Below are 22,166 nucleotides of genomic sequence, written 5' to 3' on the forward strand. Positions count from 1 at the left end.
ATGGGAGGCTGTGTTTAGAAAGACAAATCATCTCATTCACAAAACATGCGCTTTACAGAGACAAATCCAGCCGGCAAAGTGCCGTGGAACTGAATTAGGACCACCAGCTTGACTGCTTGAGATAATCATGTGTGCAGGCGTCATATTAATCCAAATACATTTGTTGCAGGCTGGAAAAAAACAACTGACAGAAAACACAAAACAGCACATTCACTTTGGATATGAACATAAACAAGTAGCCCTCACTCTTCAGTTTTGCAAATGATTTAATTAATGTAATTTAGAGAAAATTGTGCACACAAATAGTACGTATCCTCGCCACAAGTGTGAAAATCAATGCAGTGCAGCACACAAAATTCAAGAGATTTGGAGAATGCAAGGGTGTCAATTAAGATGGCTCCTGCGTGATGACGTTATCTAGGGAGGCTTTAGATCGCTCATGTTTCCCTTCATCCTATAGTTGATCCTCATATTGCTTACGGAAACAATCTCCCACAGGAAAGAATTCCCAGCAACGCTCCTGGTACATTTTCCACACATAGGATTCCTGGCAAAGTCAACAAAGTAGCAATTTGTCTTTAACTCATTTATTCCTTGACGGAGCTGGAAGGTTAAAACAACAGTCTTGCCAGTTAACACAGAATTCATATTCTTAAGTTTCCTTTAAGGCTCGTCTGGCCTGAGGGAGAAGAACATTTTCCAGATTTCACAGAGCAGCTCCCTCATTAAACTACACATATGAAAAACATCATGCTGACAGATTTAACACAGCACATTTGCGATGACTCTCAGGAACCAACTCAATTTGATATGGAAATGGCAACCAATTATCCAAAATGATTTAGAAAAAAAAAATGTAATATTTTCCTCCTTTTATAAACTCTGTTTAGTTGCATGCTGTGCCACAAAGGTGCATCAAAATGAGGAGAGATTTATTATTTTTACATTATACTGTGCTGGGCTGGGTAACAAAAAAACAACAGTTCTATTCTGGTGAACACAGATTTGCCCACAATATATAAATCATGGGGGAGAAAGTTGCAGCTCGTAATAAAAACGTTAGATTTTTCGCTGATTTAAAGCACTCTCCTCTTTTCTGTGTGCAACAGGTCATGTGAGATTAGATGGCAGGTGAATTAAAATACCTGAAATATGGAGCAGCCTCTTTAAATTTATAGTTTTAATGCAGGAGTGAAAAGAGAAACTGTGAGAGGTATCTTTAGCATAGATATTAGCAAAAAATGTCTGTGCCAAGGCTGATACGGCTTTTGAAGGACAATGTGAATGCAGAGACTGTCATGGCTAAAAAGGTTACACTCCAGGATTGTCATTCCCAAATCAAAAGCTGTGACAAATAGGTCACCGCGACATGGGGGAACTGCTGTGGAGGGATTTATTCAGGAATGTGAGATTTGGCAAATTATAGTGAAATTGTTGCACACGTTGTTCCTACTCTGATTGGATCATGCAATAAAACAGGAGAGATTATTATACCTGCCCTGTGTGTTCAGTTTCGTCCTTGTTAATGAGGTACATCAGAAAAAATCTGTAAAAACAGAGAGGATGAATTCCCGGAGCCACAAACCTCACCAAAATACTTGGATTCAATACTGAGGGACAAACAGTCATGCAGCACTTAATTAAGGTGTTAATAATGTGGGATGGAATAGATTATTGTTTAATAAACATGATATTATGACATTATGTGCTTTATTTAATGCTTAAAACATTTTTATAATCGACAATAATGAGGAATATTGTTTACTCTTTATCACTCATTTAATTAAAATAATGAACGATGAATGAGCCACCCAGCGAACCAGCAGGTAGCACCATAGAGAAATAAAGTACCAGTTGAGCACCATCAGTGAGGGGATATGAACGCGTCTGCTGTAATAAGCTATTGCCACTGCCAATTATTGACTTGGTAACAGTGCACAATAAATCACAATGTGCAGCAGCGTCATTAAAATAATGGTTTTTAACTGTCCACGTAAGCAGAAGAACAGTGTTTTGGGTTATCTCGGCGAAACCAATTATAAAAGTATCTTAAAAGTACAACTATTTTTATTATGTCTCCAGAACACAAGGTAGAACACAAGAGTTTGCATTTTTCTTGCCAGTCTTTGTATCGCATTTTGATATTTTCCATCAAAGCCAACAACATTTCGGGTTTTCTGCTTAACTGTGCAGCTTTTTGTCAAAAAAATTTAGCAACATGTTAACATGGTTTCATGAATGAAAGCAAACCTTTAACTTATGACCCATGAGTTGTAAGTCACATTATTACAGGTTCACTGAAACTCTTTATTATATTTTAGATATGAATTGTTAAACAGCCAAATGGGTGAAAGTTTGATCATATTAATTTATTTTTTGGTTATAGTTATCATTTCTTTCCCAAGCTTTAGTGATGGTGGAACATGCTTCACAGTATCTGTGAAAGGTAACACAAAGTGCCAGTTTGTTTTTCTGTTAGTTTTTTAACATAACAAGCTCTGATTTTTAGAATTTGCAAAATGCTTGGGTTGTTAAAAGGCAACATAAGGCATTAAAGTATTGAGAATAAATCCACTCACAGATAGTTGGCCAAGTTGTGCTCCTGCAGAGTGTGTGTCTCAAAGCCATGAGGGACCGTATCAAAATATTCACTTCCAACTCCACATATAAAACATTTGGTCTGCAGGAGGAGAGACATAAGACATGTAATGATTCATGAAACAGGATATAAACATTATTTTCCCCTAAGTATATCTGTAGAATTAAATAAAAAAATCCAACGCTCACGACCAGAGGCTTTTTTGTTTTCTTGTCCTGTGACTCGAAAGTGGTATTTAGTCTCCTCGCACAACCAATGTGACACCTTTTAATTTGGCTCTTTTCACAAAGACATTCAAAAGACGCCCACATAAGGCAAAAAGACTGCAAATAACAGCATCTTGATACCTCCAGAATCGCTTACTGCCAGGTTTTCATGAGACACAGAGGGACATGTTTGCCGAGAATGTGCATCAATTTTACAGCACTAAACAGACGATTTCACCAGTGTTTTTGTGCTTGTAAAGACACGGAGAGGAACCAACTCAGAAATGTGTTGTTTCTTTTGGATTCATGCAATATGTGTTTTATGCCATTGCATAAAACAAGGTGTAAAAATTCTCTAGGCATTTTTTATGCATAAATAGCTGGAAAGATAAGGTTTTGACTAAATTAAAACCAAAATAGGTCAGAAAAATAGTACCAGAGGTCTTCATATATACTTTTGTAACAAAATAGTTTGGATAGGATGCAAACAGCTATGTGTGTACATTGTATGAACTCATAGTCTGTAAGGTTAGCTGACCAAGGGGCAGTTGTCTTTGGTGTTATTAAATGACAAAACTACTGATGAATGTAAGAACTGCATTGATTACACAGACTGGGGGACAATCTCATTAGGATGCAATTAAGCCGCTCAAAGTTTTGCATTTCCCACATACTGTATGAGATGCTGCACAGATGTGCGATTGCTGTATAGTATAAATGTATTTAGAATTAATATTTAAAGCCGCCATCTCCGTGTCTCGCAAACACACTTTAAAGCAGGCAATGTTATCCAAATAAACGCCCTTATGGCATATAAGATTAAAGAAGCTGTCCCTTAATTCAAATTTATAATGTCCTAAAATGCTTCCTGTACCTGTTGCTATTCAGTTATGTTTTGACTATTATTAGCAAGCAATACAGAAGGGATTTTAGGACATTATAAATTTAAATTCTGGTGTGAGGATAAACATAGCTGTGCTTTATGCCCAAACTGGATTTCAAATTGTAAATGTCCTGAAAAAAATCCCTCTATTTTTTTATTTTAACTAACTATGCAAATAATAACAATAATATAATGGAGCTTCATACAGTAGTGTATTGTGTTGTGTTTTCCCACATAATACATTTAATCTGTGGTTTGTTTTTCCTGACCTTTTTCCTCCTGCTGTGTGTAACAACATTTCTTAAATCATACCTGCTAATTGCCTGAGTGTGGATGAGGAGCATATCAACAAGAAGGAATGAAAATCCAGTATTTTTTTATGTATATATATGTTGTGATATTGCTGGCCTGTTTGTTTCCTCAGTGGTTTGGCTTTTGATTGCCTGCCTGCTGCTCTTGCACCTTTGGACTTGTTTGCCTGTCGCTACGTGCCATGTCTATCGTTTCTTGTGAGCTTGCCTGAACCACACAACCTTAGTCATCCTGCCAGCACAGTCAGATTTATCAGATTTCTCTTCACACCTTTTGTAGACACTAAGGGATAAACTATGGAGTGTAGCTCCTTGATCAATAAACTCCACAAGCTTTATTTAAATCTGGTTCACCACCTCTAAACAATGCAATCTGTGGAAGTGTATTTAAGATGAAACGCTAGGCCATTTGCATTCTACTGCATCAAGCATTTATTTACTGTAGTGACAAATAAACATTTTTTGCAAACACCATAAGAGTCTTGTTTCCAAGGGCAACTGAAAAATCTACCAAATAATTAACAATATACATAATGTTTATTTATTTTAGATATTTTGCATACATTAATTGCACTGACAAAATCATTTTAAAATGGAAAAGATTTATTTTTTTCAGATTGAACTTGAAAAAATAACCACTAATTATCAAGCAGAAATAATTACTGGTATCTCACAAAGACCAATGATACAATTGTTTCTTGAGAAATGAGCGGGACATGCAGTGAAGGTGACAGTCATTTTTTTTTCTTTAGTACTGGGCATGAGGCAATCAGATAGTTATCTAAATCTAACAAAAGCACAATATCTTTGGCACCAAACGCAATTAACTCAAACTGTTTGGACAGTATATGTGCATGCATGAGTGAAGTCTTACCTCCATATCCTCCTTCACCTGTTCCTGTTGGTCACGGAGTTCCCCGAAGGCATCGATTATCAAGCCTGAATGACGGGACACAATTATGTGAGTACAGGTGCACGTTTGGCTGCGTATGTAGTGTATGAATAGCATCAGTTGAACAGCTCCTTTTGTCCATTTTCTAGTAGAATATTTACAATTCATCAACGCAATGATGATATAAGTGTAGTTGTGTGTTAAAAAAATCTTCTAACCTGTACTTTAAAATCAGGGTTTCTCAATCCTGGTTTAGATGTTTTCTGTTCCAACACACCTGATTCAAATGGTCAGATAACGGCCTGATAATGAGCCATTCATTTCAATCAGGTGTGTTGGAGCAGGGAAACATCTCAAACATGCAGGGCAGTCAGTCCCCAGGACCAGGATTGAGAGACACTGGATAAGATACAGGGTATGTGTGAGATGCACCTTGAATGATGGCCAGAAGAATAATGATGACAAAGAAGAAAAAGGTGATGTCAAAGAAAATACGCTCCACTTCAAACTCATCTCCAGCGGGGTCATCGATCTCATCACCAATGCCTCCGCCCGCACGCACTCCCACATACATGTGGAACATGTAACACTGGAAGAGAGTTTTACACATATTTATTAATTTTATTACCACTTGAGGATGAAAGAGAAATGTACCAACACATCTCAGAGGGACATGGGTGGTATATAAAGTATAAAACTATGTGAAGCAGCAAAAGCAAAAAATAAATTACGTAATACATTTTTATTCCTGTCTCTGTGTTGATTTATATTGGGAGGCATTAAAAAGTTTCAAACAGGCAGTATTATTAAAACAATTTAAATAATATTGGAAGAATTAATATTTTCCATCTCAGACATTATATCCCTCCAAGGGAGTTTATGTAAGACCATGACACCAGAAGAATTAACAAGTTTTCTAGCAGGGACTGTGCTGCGCCATGGATGATAGAAAAACTTGAACCAAAAAATAAAATTGAAAGTGACTGCAAAAATTTCCATTTACAATTTAAATACAGTACTTGGTTAAAGTTGCTTTGAATTAATATTTAATCATGTCACACCCTAGTTGTACTGTTTAAGTGCTACTTTATCGAGGTAAAACAATAACACAGTGAGTGTGACTAAGGATTTTAAATATAATAAATAATATAGTTTTATTCAAATGATTCTACTGGATATTGTCCTGCTCGTGTGAGTGGCAGTTACAGGTAAATCCACATTAGAATATAGCAGGTGGCAGGATTTTAATGTTGTGAATGAACAAACAAAGAGTGAAGGGCCTCTTCCTATCCACGTGTCCATCACTTTATGGAAAAACAATGGAAGTACTGAAGAGCGAGGCTGTGCTCACTTCAACAACGAGGATCACTGCGGAAATCCTCCACGACCCGTTTCAATAACAGCAGGTAGAAAATGAGGTGACTGGCTGTGTTTGTGTTAGAAAGATCAACACTGGAGAGATAGAGGGGTATGTGTGGACAAACAGGCTGTGTGTGTGTGTGTGTGTGAGAGCACTTCAACTCACAGTAAGCATGTCATTGCACTTCATGTCTTGAGTGTCTTTGTCGTCGCTTTTGTTGTAAAATTTCCTGAAGAAGTTGAAGGCCACAACAGTGTACAAATACACCACAACTGCCAACAGGCCGACAGTCAGGACCAACTGAAAGACAGGCAGATGGACTTTAACATGCGTCTTCGCCTGCATATATTAAAGAGAGACTGCCTCAGCCCCAAACAAACACACACACGGACGCACCTGTTTCCCATTGTGCGTGACTGAGGAAAGGATGGTACGAAGCGTCTTGAAGCCCATGGCGATGTCCAACAGGTGAACAGCAAAGAAGAAGCTGTTATAATGACCCAGAACTGATATGGCCATGTACCAAGCCAAGTACAAGAAGGACTGTGAGCGCGCGCGCACACACACACACACACACACACATACACACAAGCACATTAACACATTACAGAAAATATACAGTAGATAAGGAGACAGATGTGTTTTCTAGATAAGGCACAATCACAGGATATTACCACTGTCACCTCTGCAGCACATGTGATCATATCAGCATAGAATTAGCACAGATAAACAAAGGATTAAACAAATTAGAAAATAAGTCATAAAACATCAGCTGTCTTCCACACACAAATTATCAGTTGAAATTAATTGCAGGACACAACGCCCTTTGTCACAGCTTTGTAGGAAAATAAGGTCACACAAAAAGTATCTGCACAAAAGCCTTGATCTGTTAGAAGCGACTGAACTTACGTGGTCAGTGAACACAACTCCAAGTTTCCAGATTTGATACTTCATGTCAATGGATGAAAATCTGGAAATAAGTAGAATAATCACAGACACATGATGGTAAGAACTGGGGAAATAAGGTCAATGTGCCCATGGCTAAAATCAGACCCTTGGTATAGTGTTGTTTCTAAAGAGGCCTGTCTGTCATTTCACTTAAGAATGTCCTGTTCTTTTTCAAGTACATCATGATGTTCTAGCACCTACTTTCCACCCATCTCATGTAACACACACACACACACACACACAAACACAATATTAGTGAAATGGTGATTTATAATTGTGTATGCCAATAACACACAATTGCCTGAAATGTTATTTTAAGGTAACAAGAGATTTCAACAATGTGTTGAAGCTCATCACTTAGGAGATATCTCTGCAGTAAAATGCATTACAGAAAAGACAATTTTATCGACATAGTGAAGCTGTGTATTAGTTTATGCTGGACACAGATGTCACAGGCTTCAGCTGCACCAAACAGCCATTCTCAAACCAAGGGTGCTGCATTTAAGTAACACTCCTTCACTCATTTATTGCTGTACCAATGCCGCCACCACACAGGCTCAATTGTTATCCAGTGTCTTGCTTGGGCTCGCTCTTGTTCTCCTTGTTTGTTTAGCATGCAGCTGGGCCAATCCAGATAACATCCACAGAGTGGAGCCAGTAGTGCCACACCCAACTGCATTTCCGTTTGTTGTAACGACTGGTTTAATTGTGATAAAGAGTGTTCCTGATATATATATATATATATATATATATATAGTATAAAATCATATCATGGTTAAATTAACAATATTACATGTTATATAAACAATTATACCATTTGCTTTGTCTAGTGATAGGAGAACAAGGAGTGGGGCCAAAAGCCTGCTGCCAACTAGTGGTTGGAGGCTTAATTCAACAGAAAACCAGTTTATTTCCATATTGATACAGTGCTTTGAATATCACACAATCACACAACATCAGTCACACCATAAAATATTACAATATTGTAGTGTGTTGAACTTGGAAGGTGCTTTATCAGCAGCCAGATATTTTGTGTTTATTTTGCCAGAATGATTCATCACTCATCACACAAACAAATCACACAAACAATTGCTGATTATTTCAAGATTTTGTTCTTTGGTGTAAAATACCAGCATAAACACATCTCATCCCTTTTAATAATCAATGGCCTCTGAAACTGCACAGACCTATTGTTTTGCAAAGATCAATGACAGAAATATAGCCACTTTCATGTGGATCCTTTTTCAGAATAGGAGTATCAAAAAGTGTGACTTGCTCGTCTACTCACAGTGTACCCCAGGCGGTCTCTCTCTTGAGCCACTTCCTTTCTTTTCTCTCAGAGCTGAAGTCTAAAGCAGCCTGTTCCAATCCCAGGAGTTCACTGATTTTCTCACAGCCATAAAGCTTACCATACTTATCCATTATCTGACAGAAAAAAACACGGGTTTAAATAACAGTGACAGAAAACATTGTTTCTTCAGTGTCATATTTCTTTGAAAGAAATATGAACAGGGACAACACAAGTTAAACATCTAAATTCCTCTGCAGTCTATTGTGCTCGACAGTAAAGTACATCTAATGCGGAGTGGTTGTGTAGCATATAACACTATGTAGTGTATATGTATGAACAGTGAGCCTTGAATATTTAATTAAATGATGAGACGGATGCAGAGTTTCTCCTTATGGCACGGTAAGAAATGTGTCACTGGATTTAATAAGCTAAATTAAAGGCCAACAAAGGTCTAATTTTATTGTAAATCCCATTTAATTATTACAAAGAGAGGCTCTTCAGCATATGGTAAGTAATTTCCACTGCCTCCAAACTCCAAAGTAGATCAGTAGATGCACTTGATGGGATTATACCATTTCTTTTACTGCATACTCTTATAATGAAGCAGTGTGGGGTAATAAATGCAACATGGCAGCACTGGATTTACTTTATATAGAAAAGTGGAACAATGGAAATATGACTTAACTTGGATTTATTCATGAGTAACCAATGCGTTTCCTGCACTCAGCTCCTCCGGAAGCCACACGTGAAACGCATTCTTTACTCATGAATAAAGTCCTGTCGCAGTCTGGTGGATTTTTGTTATTTTTTTGCTCGTTTCTGTGACCCACCAGCACCTGCTGTGTTTTTTGGCAGTGCAGCGGAATCTGTCTCTTTTTGTCACTTTATATAGACTTGGTGCCCGACACGCTTGAAATGCAGCATCACTAATGATTGCTGGATGCCAGGGTAGCTATGTGGAGATACATTTGCAACTTGTGTTTTAATGTGTGAGTGAAAATAAATAGTGTTTTATTCAAAGTACAGAGGGCATGTTTGTTAAACGTGTCTCTCTCTCATTTTGTCCATATTAAGCAAATGTAAAATCCTTTTACATGTGAATACGACCACAGGTACAATCTTAATTTTTTTGGAAACAGATGGTTTCCATTTACAAAGTTTTTGATGGATGAGGTTTTGAAACAAGAGCTAATTTTTTGTAACATTTGAAAGAAGAAGCTAATGCTGATGAGATTCTACTCTGATACACAAATCTGGATATGCTCCACTGAAAACATCTGCACACTTCAGGATTTTGATTACTTGTTCTCCTACATTTTAATTAAATGTGGTTGAAAATCCTCTAAGTCAATTTAAATATTCTCACCACAGAAAACAGTGAAATATTTCTTGAAAGAAAGAAGAGGAGCTAAAGACTCAGGCTCCCCTCATAAGACGAGGAACAATCTGAACGAGGAAGCTGAAATTGTTGCACCGTCTCTGGAGACAGTAAAATCATTATTGTCACCTGACAGGGGAATAATTACACTTGCCATTAAACGCTTCATTAAATTTCAGATAGCTTCTTAATGTAGTGTCACAGAGTAAAATATGCATACAATTACATACAGTTCAGGCACAGGCACGGTTAGAATAGGATGTACAGTATACTGTTGAAGACCTTACCTTTCTTTTCACAAATTTATCCCAGTAATTACTTGGAAATGATCTGAAAAGATACAACCATATTACAATAAATGAATTCATGTGTTACTATGGAAAAGGTACCAGCAGCAAGTTCATAAATGTAATCTAGAATTTGACCTAGATTTTAAAATGTTTTCATTGGATGTCACTTTGACGTCAGCCCAGTAAATTATGTGACTATGAACATACGGTGTATTGATGACCAGTCGGTCCCATTGCCCTCTGATATCCTCCTCGGGGGGCTGTTTTGTCACGTACAGTCCATCAAACTCCAGCCGTCGTGCCACTTCCTTCTCACGTTTGAAAATCACCAAAGGTACCTGTCATTCAAAACCACTGGGATAATTACCCGCCTCACATCCATGTTCCAAGATCTAGTTTCATGAATCAAAGGCTATTAAAGTAAATCAATATGTTATAAACAAAAAACAATGTACAATGCAGTCATGATTATTCTTGAAGCCAATATACCTTTAGGCAGTAATAACCAATAATACAACAGAAGGAGATGATTGTGTGAGCGACAGCTAAGAAGCAGAGAGATGGCTCCATGTATCCAGTGCTCTCCTCCAGCACAAAATAATCTCTGCCCTTTGTTTTGTATTCAGCAGCAGGGGGGTCCTCTCCTGAGCTGTAAACAACTGTGACCACTCCATCCTCTTCTTGTGATGCAGGTAACGATGTTACCTGAGAAGACAAAGTGACCTCTTCAAAGATGCAGCATACAATTAATGACAAATATAAATATAGAAACACTGTTCATTCGTGGGAGCAGCTGTGATTATACAGACTTGAGTCAGTGTAGTTAACGAAGAGATCGGAAGCAAAGCTGGAGGAGGAGGAGCTGAAGAAGCTGAAGGTTCGCAATGGGAGAGATGAGGGTGGACAGGAATGAGCACATGAGTGGGATAGTGAATGTTGGAAAGGTTTGGTAACAAACTGAGGGATGCAAGACTGAGGTAAAATACAGTGCTTAAAAAATATATTAGACCAATGTAAGGTTTAAGCCACAATTATCAAAATATATTTTTTTATGTTTCTGTAATGGTTAGTGCACCACTATGTAGAATTGCTTCAACTAAAATTATATTTTTAATGATAAAATATAATCATTATTGTTGATTATAAAAAATAGTAAAGCACATTATTATTTCTTGATTAAACATTTGTTTTAGTGGTTGAATATTGTGATGTTATATGCCGAATAAATAATACAATTACAGGTGGTCCAATAAATTTGTTAAGCACTGTTTGTCGGAGGGGGACTCGTGACGATGGAGCTGCCAGAGATGAAAAGACAATTAAGGCAAAACAGAGGATATAAAACTGACAGCTGTGACAGAGAAAGATACAAAGGATTGCAAGAAAGGATACCAAAAAGGCTACCAAAAGAAATTCAACTAATTTCCCAAACTACAGCATACAAAAATACCAAAGATCTGATATTTTTTATGCTGTAATTATTACTGTTCAATTCCATTCAAACCATTGTTAAATTAATGTACAATACTGATTAAACATTTCTCAGTATAGCTGTGTTTAGATCTTGTGTCACCCGGTGACATTACCACGCTGGTACACAGAAAGTGATTTGTTTTGTTGTAAGCCAAACAAAGGCAACAGCAATGTGCAAGCAGAGCAGAATGACTGCAAACACGTTGGTATATGACCAAAAACCAAAAAGGACTGCCCACAAAAAGGAAAAGGTTCATTCTGCTGCTCGAAAACCTTGTTGTTCACACATTTAATGTAATTTAGAGTCTCTCTCTTTCAAAAGCACACTCTCACCTTGTAGAAGAGGAGGATGAAGTTGATTGCAAATGCCACAAAGAGAGCCAATAAACGCATGTTATAAAAATTCCTTGCAAAGTAGTTCTGGGAAAAGGAAAAAAAACATTATCGATCTATATTCGTGTAGGCAAATATTCAGGTCAGGTCATCAAAGTTTGTATTGATATCTGTATGCTGCACAAGACCATGAGCATGTGAATGTTTTTGAATATTACCAGCAGGCTCAAGTTGCAAGTGTTTATCATCTCCCTAAGATCAGAATGATGGCTCTCTGCTTCCTTTGACTTATTAGAGGATCTCTTTGCTCTCCATCCTGCCTCAACTTTCTCATTCCTGGTTGTCTTATCAGATTCATTCCCTCTGCTATGAGTTCAAACACAAACAGATTAAATTAAAGGTTGAAATAAAATCTGACTTGTGAATCTTCACATAGAGTAAAGTTAAATATTTTCAAACCAAGCAAGAGACTTACTTTGTGTTCTCCAGTTCAGAAATGTTCTCATCTTCTTGATTGTCCTCTGTGGCAGTGTGGGTCTTAAACTGCTTCTAATTCAAGCAAAATTAAAAATTAAAAGACAAAAAGGGGTCATTTGTGGTAATGTCACATTATTTCTATATTAATCATCATTTTATAGCTTTAAGTGGGAACCTAAAGAATGGTGAATTTAAAATAATCACTTATATTATCTCCTTATTACCACACTGTTATTTCATTAGAAATAAGATAGTCTTACCATAATTTACCTCCCTATTGCAAACTTACAAACAAACATATCATGTTTTCACATTAAGTGTAAAGTGGTGCCATACAATAGAACGCCAAAGAAAAAACATTATCTCATATAAACGATATAACTGAATTCATACCAGCCGCTGATGCTTTTGAGAAAAATCAGCAGAGGCAATTGTCTTGGGGCTTATGTTGAACAGGTCACTCAGACTGGCAGTGAGGTCTGATGTCATAAGTCTGTATTGACCTCTCTCCTTCTTCACTTTCAGGCCAAATATGTCTGATATTACATCCACCTCCCTCTGGGAGGTCACAGCTGCCACCTGCCCAATCTCCCTCAATTCTCCCGGGGAGGAGATACAGGTCGAGTACTTTCTCAGCCGATTCACACCACTTGGCACATCCATGACCTCATCAAGAGTTGGCTCAAGGATACCACCAAACAAGTCCGATATTCTCATGCCTTTGGCTCCTTCTATGAGACCACCATTGACAAAGACCAGATATAGAACATATGCAATGGTGCGAAATACAACACAAATGCACCGCACCTGAGCCATAAAAACTGATCTTGCAAAGCAAAGAGTTGACAAAAGGATGTCCTTCAGAGTCATACTCATTAACGACTTGAGGTTTTTCAAAGAAAAAAGACATGTCAGCAGCAGCCACCATTGAGACATGAAACACATTCCCCTTTTTTCATTTTCATCTTCAACCATGATCTTTTCGTTTGCTTCTTTTCCAGCATACCTCTCTCCCACAGTGTCAGATATCTGCGCTGCAAGTTGCATCTCAAAGATGGTGTCCTCACAGAAATTGACAAACATCTCCATTTTCTCCTTCTCTCCACCCTCATTGATGACCTCAAAAATGAACTGCCTCTTAGACTCTTTCACCTGCGGCTTCTCCCACTGTGTGCGGCTGGATTCACTGATCTCAAAGTAGACGCGTTCAATTCGTTTCCCGCTGCCCAGGATCTCAATGCGTCCTAAGTATGGCTGAAAATAAGTTAAGACGCACTCTGCTAGCTCCAAGAAAGTCCGCAGTCTTGAGTCGTTAGGCATGTGTTCGGATAAATTGGTGAGGAGAACAGCAATGCTGAAGCCGATGTCTTTGGCCGGCTCATGGAAGCGATCCACAAAGGCCTTGTAATCTACGATTTCACTTTTATCAGTCTCTGTGCATGAGAGGAGGAAATTGGTCTCAGTGAGGGAGAAACGATTGCAGTTTTCCATGGCTTTCTGAAACTCCTTCCTGGATATCTGGCCCTTCTGATCAGGGTCGTACTCTCTGAAGTCATGTGAGGAGGTGAAGTCTGTAAGCTTGAGGAACATGTCAAAAAACCTGAGGATCATCTCAACATTGCCTGATGATTCCACCAGCATGTCCACCATCTGCTTTCCAATTGTCCCATTGACAACATTACCTGCAGAAAAGAGAGACAAGCAACGGAATAAAAGTGTATATTAATGATAACCCTTCATACAAAGTGCAAAAAGAAGGATATTTAGAAACCATACCTTCCAACATTGAAAGCAAAAACACAACCATGTCCTTTTGTAAATCCATCAGCTCTTTCAGGAGCTCAATTTGCCTCGAATCCTGCATGTAACAAAAAGTATTGACAATAATTACATCATAGCTTATTATACCATCCATATCTGATCACACATTTTACATCTACATCAGGTCAGGATCAGTGTGCTATACCTGTGACAGCTTCATCTGCATGTGGGCAAAGACATGAAGGAATCCCACAACAGCATCCCAAAGGCGACTGTGAGCAAGACTCTGCTGGTTCCCAGTACATGGTCCCTGCATGAACACATGGATTATGTCAGATGCTTCATTAAAAAAAGAAAACAAGCACAGCAAGCCAGCACATAATTTTGTAATCAGCAACACAGTATGTACACATATTTGTACAGACAAATGTATTAAATGCTTAAAGCGACATATCTTGGTGTTTTTATGGACCTCAAGGTCTGCTGGGGAAATTTCACACTAAATTGTCAAAAAGCATTGCAGTTCTTTGCAAAGAAATCACTTTAATCTTAGTTAATGTGTGGAGGTTTGGGGAAATGCGTATAAAAGCTCATTGCAATCACAGCTTGGACTTTAGAAAAGAGGATTATCAATAATGTAGCAAATACAATTTAAAACAGCTCAGATAATGAACAAGGCAAGAAACCACCAACTACCAGAACATTTACAAAACATGTTCTTTGATAGAGAGGGGGAGATTTAATCAAAAAATATCATATTCAGACAACTATGAACAGGATGTGTATCACAATCTGTGGGGTGAATCTGTGGAACAATTTTGTGTGGAGCACAAAAGTTAAATTCAGATTTTTCTTTTTAAATAAATTCAATCAATCAATCAAAACTGAAAGTAATGTAATGAAAGCTGTCTGACCTGTATGTACTCAGTAAGTGTGTTGAAGACCTGTTTGGATACTTCAATGGCCTTGGAGAAGTTGTGCTGGCCATGTTCATCAATCACATCTTTGCCCGAGTAGTACCAGTAGAAGTCACTGATAGATTCCTGAAAGAAAATGCTCATTAGCTACAATATGAACACATGTTCACACAATAAAGGCTTGAATCCTGTTCTCAGAAATAATTCAGTGTTCACTTTGATTCATACACCGTCACATAACACTTTGTTGTGTAGAAGTAGAGAAATGGAAAGGGAAAGCACTGACAATATTGTTTTTGTGTCTCCATGTAAACGTTTCATCGTCAACTGTCAGAATCTGTCTCTTCATTATTTCAACCAACACCTGACCATCTCCATTTTATTGCACTCATTTTACATTCAAGATCTATTCCCCCTCAATCACATCAACAACCTCATCAGTTTTACTGATTATGAATAGAAAAATTAGTAAGATGAACACATTTCTGCTGTCTATAAATTCTATTATGATTCAAATAAACAAGCTGACTGTTTATGAATTAAGAAATGTGTGAATCTAAGTTTTGTCAAGCAACAATCATCTTAAGTGTCAAACAATGCAGAATAAATCAGGTTGGAGCATTAGAAAGGAAATTCTGTCACTGTAGTCTCACCTGCACTCTCAGTAAATAGTCCACAGTCGAAATAATGATGTTCACAGTGGTGTTGTTGCCAGATTGTGTTCTCAAGTAATTCTGGAAATCTAAAGAATGAATACATTTACAAATATGCTGAATATGACACTGAAAGAAATGTATATTGTATTATATCGTGTATGAAAAACTGAATTGCTGTCATTAGTTTAAAGTGCAATTGAAGTGGGGGGAATAATAAAGCCAGCATTCCTTTAGGTATCTGATACAACATCTGTCCTTTATTCCATAGTAATTAATAAATTCCATGTGAACATTGTGACAATGTGCACGTGGGAACCACAGAGGGCAAATAACCTGAGTTGTGTCCTTCGCAGAGCAGCTGTAGAAAGCGAAATAGGTCACAGGTTATCTCTTTGTCAGGCATCACCTTGTCTCCTGGGAGAAAGATTTGCATAAAGGGGCAAGAAATAAAAGGATGCAGAGCAAGGAATGGAATATAACTGTAAAGAAGGTAAGACAGAATGAATGACAGCGAGAGTGAGAGAGAAATTGGGTCACAATGGAGTGAGGGGCGACAGCTGTTGATAATATTCAACACTATGAAAGACTGAGGGACAAAAAAATAGGAATTTAGAGTGTGAATTTAGACACTATACAACACAAGGGATCTCACAGCTTGCTCTCCGGCTACGACATGGCTTGACAGAAAATGAATGTTTCATTATTTCTATATGAATACAATACCTGAGTGCTCGTCCATGGCCATGCCTAATCCTTCTGCTTTGTTCTGCCTCTCAAATGCATTTAAATCCAGAACACTAGATTTAAAAAACGGAACATAAAACACACACACACACACTTGGGTTATGTAAACTCACTTTTGTCAATCAGTCGGTATCTATGGTTTGCAAGCCTTTGTGGCGTTGATTTTCCTTCATTCACTCACCTACATGACCGCATGAGTCCTGCCATGCTCTGAAAAAAGCCAACGTCTCTCTTCTGTCCAAGATAATCCAGCATTTTCTGTCAAACAAAAACATCAAAGACTGGCTCTGTAGAACAGAGGCAGATCTCTTCTCAAGGAAAGATTTGAGATTAGCTTAATTTTTTCCTTACTGCGAGCTTTGCTGAGGCATCTGTGAGTTAATGCACTGTGTTCATAAGTCACTGAATTTGAAAGCAATTCATGTGGAATAAGAAAAAACTGATCATGCTGAGAATATAACTCCTCATTTAGTCAAAAATGTTATTATGGGAACTGGTGGAATCTAAAATGATTAAGTAGATTCTAAGTAATGGGTCTACTTATTCATTTAATATTAATAATGTTCAATTAGTAGCCACATCTTTCATAGATTTTTATCAAAAATTGTTTTTACATTTAATTTATTGTCACGTTCATTTGTTTAAACAGTTCCATGTGTTATGTTATTCTTTCTTTGGTTTCTCTCAAGTTATCTTGAGTTTCCCGATATCAAAACCTTAAATGGCCAATGCAGTATTGTACCTGTTGAACTGTGGGATTTCCTCCATTGAGAAGAGCAATGCCCAGCTTCAGTGTAGGAGCAATCGTGGCGCCCATGGCTCCTGATGGGATTTTAAAATAATCACAACCATCATAATCAATAGTAAGCACAAATTATGTTGGAAGGGTAGCAGAAATAAATAATAACTTAAACTAAAATAAAATAAGCAACAACCTGGACATTTAATCCAGCTGTGAACTTTCCTACCTTTGCTGGCACTGATAGTTTGAAGGACCATCTCAGAAGCTCCACGAAGATGCAACCTGGCCTGCTGGTACAGCAACTTCTGCTTCTCCATTTCTTTCACCTAAACCACAGAAAGGTCAGATCACATTTTCCACATCTATTTATATTTTATAGATAGATAAAAAATTAACACTTTACAGTGCTGTTGTAGGAAATATTTAGAGGAAAATATTCAGTCATATATTCAGTCACAGAAATCAAACATGTTTTCCTGTATAATGACTTACTTCAAAGCTTTCCACCTCCTGTTTCTCGTAGTTATCATCCGTTCTATGGCAACTCTAAAAATACAGGGTTGTGATTTTATTTATTTTTTTCAAAATATAATAAATTATATTAACGATTTTCATTTTCATGACATTTTCAGATTCATATGGGCCCATTTTTGGCAATGTCATTCTTATGTAGTGAGTGAGACAACACAGCTGAACAAATAAACACAATGGCTGGTTTTATTGTACATTTGGTGCTGGTATCTAGCCTTCAACCAAATATAAGCATGTTTCTCGTCATGCTTGAACTGGGACAATTAGAAAAAAAAACCTTAAATAAGCATTTTGTTTCAATTAGTACATCAAAAGTGTATTTAAATACATAAACAAGATAATTCCACATGTTTTATTACCTTGGCCATTATAGCAGCGTAGGATATATACAGAGCGTCATTTCCAAGGTTACTGTGAACAGGGAAGACATATGAAATAAAATAAAATTAGTGTATGACTACATATCGGCATAGACAGCCTTCTAAAAATGGTCCAATGCGGCTGATCATCAATGAATCCTTTCAGAGTGCTTCAACGTGATCCCCTTGATTGCATAATTGAACACACGACCATCTTAAACCAATGTGTGGATGTCTCGAGTGTGACCATGCCCAGCGGCATTGAACATTTTTATTGATCACCATCAGTGAGAGAAAGCAAGAATCTGGCTGATTTGATTACATCTCTGCAGTGACTGCATGAATGAGAGTATCCACGCACGCACACACACACACCCTAATGTCTTTACAGTGGCATGGAGCCGTTAATTCAATGCTGTCGACACAGATGTATGAGTATACCTGGCACAATCTGATTGGAATACCACAGTGATACCTCAGTAAAATTGGCGGACCATGCCATGTATTAATAAAAAGAACAGTATATGAATAACATAAGAATAATTATGCTTGAAAAGCAGCATTAAAAGACAATGTAAAACCAACAATTATGTTTCATCGCTGCTAACATAAGGCTACAATATGATGCTGTAAATATAACATCCATTTCAAAAAAGTATCTAACAGAAAAAAATGCATTACTTATGCTACTCCACATCTCTGTATCTCTTCCACAAAACAATGACCACAGATGTTGAGCCGAAAAAAAGAAAGAACCTTCTGACCAATTAAATATTGACTTTCAGGGTGATGATCAGTAATAAAAGGAGAATGTGGTTTTCACTGCATGTGACTTACTTAATGAACACACACACACACCTGCTTTCTGTAAGGGCGCTTCGACTGAAGAGTGTAATGAGTTGTAGAAGGGGATCGATTGGTTTGGCACATTCTTTCACCTCCTTTTCTTCTCCTCTGTTGCCTCCACACAGCTCCATCACTCCTCGTCCTCTCTGCCATCCAGAAAAAGAGTAAGCGACTAATGCGTGCTCTTAAATAATGTCACACAGCAAACATCCACAAACACTGCTGACTCGACTTTGCACACTGCATTGCCCCCTGATATGTGTGTACATGTCAAGTGAAAGCTACACTCTGTGCAGAGTTTTGAATACAAAATAAAGTATGTTTTTATACTGTAAATAGATTCACCATTTTTCTGCAAAAATCCTTACAGATGGGCAAACGGATGATGTAGTCCAAACAAGGCTTATAGGGGATCAATGTAAACACTTTTACCATCACAATGATGGATTTAAGACAAAAGAAATTTCAGCTACAAACATGGTCACCATTTAAGAGACCTGTGAGCCAAGAATTGCCCCAGTTTGTGCTGACCACGTAGTGTAATTGTTGTGATTTTTTTTTCACAGTCTTGAATAAATTATTCACTACTGACTATGAACATCAAGAGAGAATTCCACACGGAAAACACACTGAAATGAAGCACTGATAACATATCCACAAGCACGAAACAGCTGTGAGTAGCTTTTCGAGTAAAAACATTAAGATAGAGTTACATTTACCAACATAAAATTTGGCTTTCACACCACATTCGACAATGGTCAGTTGCTTGACGTAGAAAGTCATGAGGACAGCCTGCTTAACAATTTATTCAAGGTAGTGATTTGCTTATACTATAAAAGAAAAAGATGCTTTTTTTCCTCAAATTTCTACCTTGAAAAACTGTATGTCAGAGAGTATTTTTTGTCGATTTGTGTGGTCCTCTGCTGCTGTAGCCAATCTGTGTCAGTGTTTGACATGTTGTGCATTCAGATAAGGTCCTGTGAAAACCTGAGTTGTAACTGAGTTGCCTTTCTACCATCTTGAACAGGTTCTCTGACCTCTGGTACCAACAAGGCATTTTTTTCCCCAAGAGAACTGTAGCTCACTGGGTATTTTCTCTTTTTAGAGAACTTTCTCTGTAAACCCCAGAGATGGAGAGTAGAAATCCCAGTAGAGCAGCACTGTCTGAAATACTCGAATCAGCTCGTCATCTCAGCCATGGCACATTCAAAGAATCACCTTTCTTTCTCATCCTGTTGCCTAGTTTGAAATTCAACAGATCGTCTTGACCAAGTCTGCATATATGCAATTGGTTAAAAAGATGTTTGCATCAACCAGTAGTTGAACAGGTTTACCTAAAGCAGTGGCCAGTGTGTGTGTGTTGGCTCTGTGATAAGCTGGCGACCTGTTGAGGGTTTACTCTGCCTCTCGCACAATCTCATCTGTCCATCCTCAAAGTATAAGTGGTAGAAAATGAAAGGATGGACTCACAGCTAAATCCTCCACAAGCTTCTCCTCGAAGCTGTGGTCCTCAGCTGATATCCAGGATTTGTTGTAGCCTTGGAGGAACAGGTTGACAGCTCTGTGCCTGAGGAGGACAGCCAAGAGACAACAAGAGATTTAGTTTTCCCCCATTTGCATAAGACAAATGCAAGTAAGACTGGAAAAGTGAGCAACACCGAAGGAGCCTATTAAGCTCCAATTAAAAAAAAATCTAGTGCACAAACATTTCAAATAATATTAATTTATCACCTACATACCATACTCCACTACAGGTTTTAAATATGCAAATGAATGTGTTCCCTTTGGATCTGATATGACTGACACACTAATTAAGTTTTACATTACCCATCTATCACTAAAATGTCCCCTGTTGCAATTTACATACAGGAATAGATTTGTCCTGTATAGTGGCTCGGCACATTTTGATACATCATCATCACTATTTCTTGTCAGAACGGTTGGAAACAGTTTTCTTAAAAAGCTGGTTTTCCCTTTTTTTTGGTCTATCAGTGGGTCAAAATGGAGCACACACTGAAAGCCTCAACCAAGTGAAGTGTTAGTCAATAAAAAGCCCAAACCTCCAAATTAAAAATAAACACTGTGGTGGGCAGAGGAGCTATAGAATTTAGAGAATAAGAAATGTCTGTAAACTAGTTAAAGCCCCCACACACGTTTTATGTGTTGTAAAGCAGATTTGAGGGGTCATCGAGACTAGAAAAGCGCTGTACAGACCATTCACCACAAAGAGACTTGTTAAGATCCCTTAATTGAATATTATCACATACCCTTTTCCAGTCTTCATTTTGAAAATCAACTGTATGATTAGTTTAAGAAGGTGAACAAAAACACCACACCCACAAAACACTACACAGCCTACACAATAGATCAATGATTACCTTCTCTTACATGATTTATTGATCTCGTCACCAATGCACAAACAGCACTTTTGTGGGAGCAAAGCATTTACATACACTATATACAGTGGAGCATGTGTTTGTACCTGGGAAGGTTGTAGAGAGGAGCCATCCTTAGGCAGGCCACAACTGCTCGTTTCCTCCGTTTAGACAGGACTTTGTGCAACAATGGTTTTTTACTTCTCTGTGGGTGTTCCACCTGAACTCACAATCAAAGAGAGATGATGTACTGTATAAAGGCAAAGTGTTGTACATACACCACATTTTTCATTGTCAATCACTTTTCATACAAATATACATTTATATCTTAATATTCAATATTTCTCTATATTATATTATTTTAAAATGGATGTTTATCATTTACGCTACCTTTACTTTTGACATTGATCTTATCTTAACTCACGTAGTCAGGAGTTGCTTTAACATAACATATGAAAAAATAATTATTGAATTAAGTAAGGACATGGCCTTGTAATATCAAACAGGTTAAAAATAAAAGGTGCATAGCTGCAGTATTATTTTGAGTCAATGCAATATGTGAAGTTGCTATATATCAGATATTTTATGAACAAAAAAATCCTTTTGGTGTAGGTTAAATGAATAATGAATACTTTTTTAATGTATTTGTCACAAATTATAAGTACAACCACAAAATTGTTACCATAAAAAGTAAAAAACTGAAATCCTGCCAGATCATCAGTCATGCTTCCTGGATACAAGATTCCCTCATATAAATTGTAAGAAGACTCAGTTTCCCTAAAAAAAATGAGGTT

General features: G+C 37.5%; 1 protein-coding gene across 1 annotated transcript in view; it reads right to left on the reverse strand.

Moving 5' to 3' along the window:
* Positions 1-254: 254 nt before the first annotated feature.
* Positions 255-22,166, reverse strand: part of LOC122782213 (ryanodine receptor 2-like) — a 67,085-nt gene continuing 45,173 nt past the window's right edge. The window contains exons 75-104 of the mRNA XM_044046478.1: positions 21,480-21,592; positions 20,468-20,564; positions 19,010-19,143; positions 18,152-18,203; positions 17,754-17,807; positions 17,488-17,587; positions 17,262-17,341; positions 16,701-16,777; positions 16,499-16,572; positions 16,109-16,189; positions 15,773-15,861; positions 15,117-15,245; positions 14,408-14,512; positions 14,218-14,299; positions 12,835-14,123; positions 12,440-12,510; positions 12,183-12,330; positions 11,965-12,051; positions 10,648-10,863; positions 10,366-10,496; positions 10,156-10,198; positions 8,488-8,624; positions 7,161-7,221; positions 6,648-6,794; positions 6,417-6,551; positions 5,324-5,480; positions 4,874-4,938; positions 2,580-2,680; positions 1,495-1,546; positions 255-547 (exon numbers count right to left, since the gene is read on the reverse strand). Coding sequence (XP_043902413.1) covers positions 455-547; positions 1,495-1,546; positions 2,580-2,680; positions 4,874-4,938; positions 5,324-5,480; positions 6,417-6,551; positions 6,648-6,794; positions 7,161-7,221; positions 8,488-8,624; positions 10,156-10,198; positions 10,366-10,496; positions 10,648-10,863; positions 11,965-12,051; positions 12,183-12,330; positions 12,440-12,510; positions 12,835-14,123; positions 14,218-14,299; positions 14,408-14,512; positions 15,117-15,245; positions 15,773-15,861; positions 16,109-16,189; positions 16,499-16,572; positions 16,701-16,777; positions 17,262-17,341; positions 17,488-17,587; positions 17,754-17,807; positions 18,152-18,203; positions 19,010-19,143; positions 20,468-20,564; positions 21,480-21,592 — 4,200 coding nt within the window. The 3' untranslated portion in view covers positions 255-454. The remainder of the gene's footprint in view (positions 548-1,494; positions 1,547-2,579; positions 2,681-4,873; positions 4,939-5,323; positions 5,481-6,416; positions 6,552-6,647; positions 6,795-7,160; positions 7,222-8,487; positions 8,625-10,155; positions 10,199-10,365; positions 10,497-10,647; positions 10,864-11,964; positions 12,052-12,182; positions 12,331-12,439; positions 12,511-12,834; positions 14,124-14,217; positions 14,300-14,407; positions 14,513-15,116; positions 15,246-15,772; positions 15,862-16,108; positions 16,190-16,498; positions 16,573-16,700; positions 16,778-17,261; positions 17,342-17,487; positions 17,588-17,753; positions 17,808-18,151; positions 18,204-19,009; positions 19,144-20,467; positions 20,565-21,479; positions 21,593-22,166) is intronic.

Source organism: Solea senegalensis, linkage group LG15 (assembly GCF_019176455.1).
Source record: "Solea senegalensis isolate Sse05_10M linkage group LG15, IFAPA_SoseM_1, whole genome shotgun sequence".
Classification (NCBI taxonomy): Eukaryota; Metazoa; Chordata; class Actinopteri; order Pleuronectiformes; family Soleidae; genus Solea; species Solea senegalensis.